This window comes from Petromyzon marinus, unplaced genomic scaffold (assembly GCF_048934315.1).
Source record: "Petromyzon marinus isolate PM22_M1 ecotype Great Lakes invasive population unplaced genomic scaffold, UKy_Petmar_22M1.pri1.0 PM_G_Scaffold_42, whole genome shotgun sequence".
NCBI classification, from domain to species: Eukaryota; Metazoa; Chordata; class Hyperoartia; order Petromyzontiformes; family Petromyzontidae; genus Petromyzon; species Petromyzon marinus.
Window position 1 is genome coordinate 1,790,519 of NW_027422994.1, and position 8,180 is coordinate 1,798,698.

An 8,180-nucleotide genomic window follows, 5' to 3' on the forward strand; every position below is an offset into this window, starting at 1 on the left:
GGTGAAAGGAACAGACCTGTCGGGACGACAGAGCTACAATGAACGCTGCTAAGATTCGCAGCGTCTTTTAAGCTGGTTGAGAGAAGTGAGGCACCTTGACAAAGGGGTTTACAAATCAAACAGGATAATTTAGCATAGACTTTACTGCAAACACAAACTTGACACTGTCACACACTGGCACGGGTCAAGAGGCGGTGGCATGTCCAGAATCATGCCTGGCCACCTTCATCTGCTCAGCATTAATGTTTCCTCACTCCACCAAGTAATTAATGAGGATCAACGAACATAGCCGAGGCTAACTGGAGTTTGCGTGTCTCTCTCCGTGGTGAGATGTTAACTACCTCACCTGGTATACAGGAAGTCATGGATTCGATCCCGACCCAGACGCCTCCTGTATATTTGGAGTTTGCGAGTCTCTCCGTTTATCGTCTTTGACCGATAGACATTGATACACGTACTTGATGAGACCTCCTTTGCCAGTAACAAGATATAGTAATAGGTTTTACCCTTTTAACTGGTACAAAAACTGACACCTTTATTCAAGGCATCATGTTTGCAATAACCACAACACAAGCAGTCAAAATGCAAACAAAAGGGTAAAACCTATTTCTATATCTTGTTACTGGCAAAGGAGGTCTCATAATGTAAATGCTCAACCCGAGCCCTGAATACTATGATGGTGCGCTGTTTTTGAATTGTACGCCTTTTGGCATCTTCTGGTCCAACACCAGTGGAGACTAGGCTCTAAGAAAAGCCGTCTCGGGTGTGGACCAATCAAATTCAAGGACAGTGCCAATATTATTATCAGAGTTGTCTCTTTTTTGTTTGCATTTTGACTGCTTGTGTTGTGGTTATTGCAAACATGATGCCTTGAATAAAGGTGTCAGTTTTTTGTGCCAGTTAAAAGGGTAAAACCTATTTATATTGACACACGTATTCTTGGTTCTTTCGGTAAAGTTACGTAGATAGGAAATAACAATAACAGATAATATAATTACATTAAATAAAGACCACTTGTGTTGCGATCAAAACGTGGGGTTTTTTTGGTTTATTTACTATTTTTATTGTTTTTATTTTATTTTCTATCTACATGACTTTACCGAAAGAACCAAGAATATTAATTCCTGCAGTCACCAAAGTTTTAAGTCAAAACATTCACACACGTTGACAAAGCCTCACCTTGTGTTGTTGTGGGCAGGTCGCTTCTGATAACAAGAGCGGTATAGCAGCTCAAGCGGGCTTGGCCTGCTAACAAAAGAAAATTAAAACTGCGTGAATATTTACAATAAAACAAAGTTACAAAGTGACGAGCCGGGTGAAGACAAATTAAACTTAAGCGAGATAATTAAAGTGAATGCAATCAGGCGAGGGCAGGAGGCAAGGCCCCGCGTGGCTAGGCCCCGCGTTGTAAAGTTCCAACCTGGACATCGATTCCCATGCTCGCTGCTACTCAACTGACATCCCTACGAGAGAGAGGCTCTACCTTGGTAAACAACAACAACAACCACCACAACAACCACCACCGCAATGAGAATTTCTCACCTCGGATTTCAGTGTTACCTCGTGACGTCACGCGGCAGCAGGTGACTTGACGTCACTTCCGGGGTACCAGACACGCTCCTCCCACAATGAGCGGCTCCGTAACTAAATAAATAAAGATTGGCACTGGAACGTTATCGGCAGTGACCCAAGCGAAGGTGACGTCACGCTCAAGAGCGCGGTGGACGAGCGAATACCTTGGTGACAAGACGTCACTAGCGAGGTACGCCTCCCCCTGGCGTTTCACGCCGATGAAGTAATGCTGAGTGGTGACGTCACAGAACGGGATTGGAGTTTAAGTTGATTTAGATTAATTTTCCATTGCTCCCTCCCTTGGGTGCGTGGGCTCAGCTACAACGACGTGGACATTATTGTGTATACACTGTGTGTGTGTACACTGTGTGTGTGTACACTGTGTGTATGTGTGTACACTGTGTGTGTGTGTACACTGTGTGTGTGTGTGTGTACACTGTGTGTGTACACTGTGTGTATACTGTGTGTGTGTACACTGTGTGTATACACTGTGTGTGTGTACACTGTGTGTGTGTACACACAATGTGTGTGTGCACTGTGTGTGTGTACACTGTGTATACACTGTGTGTGTGTACACTGTGTGTGTGTGTGTACACTGTGTATACACTGTGTGTGTGTGTGTACACTGTGTGTGTACTGTGTGTGTGTACACTGTCTGTATATACTGTGTGTGTACACTGTGTGTGTGTGTACACTGTGTGTGTGTGTACACTGTGTGTGTGTGGCCAGTGTGTGTGTACACTGTGTGTGTGTACACTGTGTGTGTACTGTGTGTGTACACTGTGTGTATATACTGTGTGTGTACACTGTGTGTGTGTACACTGTGTGTGTGTACACTCTGTGTGTACACTGTGTATACACTGTGTGTGTGTACACTGTGTGTGTACAATGTGTGTGTACACAATGTGTGTACACTGTGTACACTGTGTGTATGTGTACACTGTGTGTACGTACACTGTGTGTGTACACTGTGTACGTGTACACTGTGTGTGTGTAGTGGGGGGCACAGGTGGTGCATTGCCCAGTCATCTCAGTCAGTGGACCCATGGCATTTTTCCATCAATTTATTTTCAATTTATTATTTTTATTTGTTATTATTTTATTATGAAAATGTGAATTTATTATTTTTATCTTTTATTTTTCTATCTACATGACTTTACCAAAAGAACCAGGAATATGGTAGCGCATTCTCTATTTATTGCCGAGGTTGAAGGTTCAAATCCGACAGGCATATCTGGCTACCCCAGTAACATTCACCACAACATGCGCAGTCTGCTTAACAGCGGATGTCAAACAAACCACTGTGTCACTCACAACGCACATCGCATGTTGGTATCACGGTCAAAATTGTGGCAATTCCAGTAACACTATCCAGAAACTCCACAAGGGAGATGACGCGTCAATGATCGCCCCCTACCGACAGACTCATGTCCACGTGCAGGCCGGTGCAGGGCCACCTTGTGCCACACAGAGGCAGCTGCCACTAGGGGGCGCCCTTCGATGTTTGAGATGAGGTTCGATACGAAACACCGAGTTGCTGAGGCAATTAGGCAAGCGACTTATGAGTGCGAATGTTTAATATATTCTTGGTTCTTTCGGTAAAGTCACGTTGAAGGGAAACAATAAAAAATATATAAAACAATAAAATTCTCACGTTTCCACTGTAACACAAGCAGTCATCATCAGGTGTGAAAACCAACGGCAAGAAACATTTGAAAGAATTGGCGGTTTGTATTTATTTATTTTTAAACGTTAGCACCACGGAGAGCGATTTGCCAGTTTGTTTAGAAGGACGACTCTATGTTCGGAAAAGAGGGGGGAGACGAAAAATTTATGTATGCTGTCTGAAAGCCACCGTAAGCGTGAACAATCAATTAAGACCCGAAATGGTTTATCACATCTTTCCAATGATTGCTATGCCAGAATCCATCTTCTCGGTTGAAACTGTCTACGTCGTGAGAATTTTATTGTTTTATATATATTTTATTGTTTCCCTTCAACGTGACTTTACCGAAAGAACCAAGAATATGAATCACTGCAGTCACGAAAGCTTTAAATGTTGTTTATAACGTAGTGAATGCTTGGGAGCTTAATTGTCTCTCACTCCTGCTCACAGATTTACCCAGCCCACAGCTCCACAGATACCAGCCGCTCCTCCTGGGCAGGTTCGGTTACGTACGGTGCGAAATAAGTTCCAGATACACACACAGAGACTCACACAGAGACCCATAGATTAACACGGTTGGCTAGGTATGGTGCGAAAGAAGTTATATACACACACAGAGACCCATGGATTAACACGGTTGGCTACGTACGGTGCGAAAGTTACAGATAAACAAGTTTGAGTCGTGGGCCGTGGAAGTTGACCGGGCGCGTGTTGCTACTCACAGTCGTTGAATACGGTTGGATAGACGCTGATAGAGAGACACACAGACAAGACAGGCGGACAGACACAGACAAGAGGATCACAGAGACGACAGAGAGACACAGGCAGAGAGAAACACAGAGGCAAACAGATGACACAGACGGACAGGGACAGAGAGATGTTGAATCGAACACACTGAACTCGCTCCATTGAAAGAGATTCCTCGATCTTCACAATGCCCGGAAGTCGTTCTTATTCTCATTGATTTAATTGCGTGTGGTGTGTACGTGCAAGCAATGTGGGATATCGATGTACACAGATATGAACAAGATCAGCAGACAAGACGTCTTTAATATAATCGGTCTCTCCACGAAACAAAGGAATGTTGAACACGAAATATAAATCCCACGGCCTTCGTGCGAGTCCATAATTACTGCAGCCTTGATTCAGTGCAAGCCAACTGTGGACTGGTTTTGGTGGACACTGTGTGTGTACACTATGTGTGTGTGTACACTGTGTGTGTACACTATGTGTGTGTGTACACTGTGTGTACACTGTGTGTGTGTGTACACTGTGTGTGTGTACACTGTGTGTGTGTACACTGTGTGTGCAAGCCAACTGTGGACCGGTTTTGGTGGACAATGTCTCAACAGCAGTGGGGCTTGCTTCAAGCCATGGTTTGGAACATCCAGACGTTAATCAGCAAGGAGCATTTCTAGTCCAAGTTCGACAAAATCTACGTCAACACGTAAGACAAAATTATAATTCGTGTTGCAGAGAATGTATCTCCTCCACGTGTAACTTTAAGGTGGTATGCCTTGTAACTGATGAATGATCCGAGTGTGCTTCCTATTTCAAAGACAATGAGTTGCTCCAGATGCTTCATGAAACACAAAAATACCGCTTGACCTGTATCACAAAAAACAACGGGTCTCACCTGAGTTATCTGTACAGGTTACTTCCAAAACACACACACACTTTGTCCTAACATCACATAATCAATGTTTGACCCTTATAAATGAAATGATGCATGTGCACACAAAATCAGACAAGCGTTCATTCTGAATTATTGACAGGCATTTTAACAAAATTTAATTACTGCAGTGAAATGTACTGCAACAGATAACATCTGATTAAGAAGCTATTTGAAAAAAAATACGCACGGTCTGCTTAACAGTGGATGTAAAACATACTATTGTGTCATTCAAAACGAGTAGGCCATTGCATGCTGGCGAATTCTAAACATTAGCGACAAATTACACAACTGAAATGAAACATCAATCATCGCCCCCTACTGACAGCCTCTTGTTCACATACTCTTTGGTTCTTTCAGTAAAGTCAGGTAGGTAGAAAAAATAATAGTAGATCACGAAGTTTCGATCGTAACACAAGCGGTCGTCCTCAGGCAGAAAAAAATAATAAATGCAGACCGGTGCAGGGCCACCACCCTGTGCCACACAGGGGCAGCTGCTACTTGGGGATGCTCTTCGAGTGTTTCAGACGAGATACAAAACTCCGAGTTGCTGAGGCGGTTAAGCAAGCACCGAGTAAATGCAATTATTATAACATAGTGAATGCTTGGGGGCTTATTGTCTCTCGCTCCTGGTCAGAGATCTTCCCAACCCACAGGTCCACAAAGACTGGCCGCTCGCTCTTACTTTGCAGGTTGAATCTAGGAGCTGAGTGTTCAACTTCACATTCTTGTCATTAAAGGCCTGTGACAAAGGTGCATCTATTCTAGCGACATTGTCTCAAGCTTACACATTTACCGGGTCTCCACTTGACTTTGTATTGTCTAGGAGGAAGTCCACCCACACCTCCACTTCGACAAACTGCTGGGAGTTGCCTCGCTCTGCCTCAGTCAGAATTCTCCTTCTGCTTCACGATGTGAACGTCCGATTTTGGAGTTTAATCTTTATCTTCACATTTTACCTTCACCTCTTTGCTCTTCACCATCACCTCTTCACATTTCACCTTCACCTGTTCATATTTTACCTCAGTTCCTTTTCAGTGTCAAAGCTGGGATTTTCTCCGGTTCTTATTTCATGAGGGATGGGCTCATTGTGGAACTTTGACTTTCACAAGATGATTTCAGCCTCCACTCCTTGCAGATCTTCTGATGCTTCTGTGTTCTCTGGTGTACTTGAAGATTTGATGAAACTGCAAATGCCTTCCTGCACACACTGCACTTGAAGGGTTTCTCTCCCGTGTGTGTTCTCTGGTGTACTTTAAGATTTGATGACTGTGCAAACGCCATCCCGCACACACTGCACTTGAAGGGTTTCTCTCCTGTGTGTGTTCTCTGGTGTACTTTAAGATTACATGACTGTGCAAACGCCATCCTGCACAGAGTGCACTTGAAAGGTTTCTCTCCCGTGTGTGTTCTCTGGTGTGTTTTAAGAACAGATGACTGTGAAAATGCCTCCCCACACACACTGCACTTGAAGGGTTTCTCTCCCGTGTGTGTTCTCTGGTGTCTTTTAAGAGCAAATGACCATGAAAATGCCTTCCCACACACAGTGCACTTGAAGGGTTTCTCTCCTGTGTGAGTTCTCTGGTGCTGTGTCAAATTTCCAGTCCAATCCGTGCTGTATGCACGCTGGTCGCAATGTTGACTTGTCGTACCGAGCTGCTGTGCTGACTGCCTTTGCTCCATCAGACCACGTCAGCTGCAGACAGAAAAAAATAATATCCACACCATCGACACGTCAGTATCGATGCACAGAGGAATGCATATATACACAGTAACACGTGACTTACACGTCTATACTCATTCATATATTCATGATGTAGTGAAAAAGTGTCCCAAATTCATCACACGGGCTGTGATGGCACACAATGAGAGGGCAAATGGTTATAAACATGCCTGGAAGCCCTCGTATCTTCAAAATGAATGTTAACCCAAAACTCTAAGCACACAATTTCGGCTGTCTGGCTAGAAAAGGAATATTAATAAGAGCTAAATTCAGCTGACATAGCAAAGGGTGTTGAAAACAATACTATTTGTGTTATGCAGAAATGCATGAATTAATGTTCAATCGCAACTCAGATGTCCTTGAATGCTGGGATGAACAGTTCCGACTTCAGCTGCATGTGTGTGCTGTGTTAACTTCCTGTTTCCATTCTTATAAAGAGTTCCAGAGGAAAACAAAAGTAAACTATTGTTACGCTATAACCTCCGTGTTCAACAGAGTTAATAGACGTTACTGCAAACACAAACTGTACACTGTCACTGAGTAAACAGGCGGTGGCATGTTTAGAATCACGCCTGGCCACCTTCATCTGCTTGGCATGAATGCTTCCTCAATCCACCAAGTAATTAATCGAGGATCAACGAACATAGCCGAGGCTAACTGGAGTTTGCGTGTCTCTCTCCGTGGTGAGATGTTAACTACCTCACCTGGTGTACAGGAAGTCGTGGGTTCGATCCCGACCCTGACGCCTGCTGTATATTTGGAGTTTGCGCGTCTCTCCGCTGAGCGTCTTTGACCGATAGACATTGACACACGTATTCTTGTTTCTTTCAGTAAAGTTACGTACATAGAAAATAACAATAACAGATAATACAATTACATTAAATAAAGACCACTTGAGTTGCAATCAAAACGTGTTTTTTTCTTTATTTACTATTTTTTATGTTTATTATGTTATTTTATTTTCTATCTACATGACTTTACCGAAAGAACCAAGAATATTAATTCCTGCAGTCACCAAAGTTTTAAGTCAAAACATTCACACACGTTGACAAAGCCTTATCTTGTGTTGTTGTGGGCAGGTTGCTTCTGATAACAAGAGCGGTATAGCAGCTCAAGCGGGCTTGGCCTGCTAACAAAAGAACAAAAATTAAAACTGTGTGAATATTTACAATAAAACAAAGTTACAAAGTGGCGAGCCGGGTGAAGACAAATTAAACTTAAGCGAGATAATTAAAGTGAATGCAATCAGGCGAGGGCAGGAGGCAAGGCCCCGCGTGGCTAGGCCCCGCGCTGTAAAGTTCCAACCTGGACATCGATTCCCATGCTCGCTGCTACTCAACTGACATCCCTACGAGAGAGAGGCTCTACCTTGGTAAGCAACAACCACCACCACAACGATGAGAATTTCTCACCTCGGATTTCAGTGCAAGCGCGCACACGGCAGCTTCCTGTTACCTCGCGACAGCAGGAAGTAGTATGACGTCACTTCCCTCCCACGAGCGGCTCTATAACTGAATAAATTATGTTAATGTTGCCGGCCCATATGT

General features: G+C 43.7%; 1 protein-coding gene across 1 annotated transcript; it reads right to left on the reverse strand.

Moving 5' to 3' along the window:
* Positions 1 to 4,268: 4,268 nt before the first annotated feature.
* Positions 4,269 to 7,425, reverse strand: LOC142917110 (uncharacterized). Its single transcript, XM_076061806.1, has 2 exons — positions 7,338 to 7,425; positions 4,269 to 6,606 (listed from the first exon to the last, which is right to left on the reverse strand). Exon 2 carries the CDS (start codon positions 6,591 to 6,593, stop codon positions 5,976 to 5,978), a length of 618 nt encoding a protein of 205 aa, XP_075917921.1. The 5' UTR covers positions 6,594 to 6,606; positions 7,338 to 7,425; the 3' UTR covers positions 4,269 to 5,975.
* Positions 7,426 to 8,180: the final 755 nt, after the last annotated feature.

Bases quoted from the DNA above. Each gene is read 5' to 3' on its own strand.
- LOC142917110 (XM_076061806.1), bottom strand. From the start codon at position 6,593: ATGGAGCAAAGGCAGTCAGCACAGCAGCTCGGTACGACAAGTCAACAT.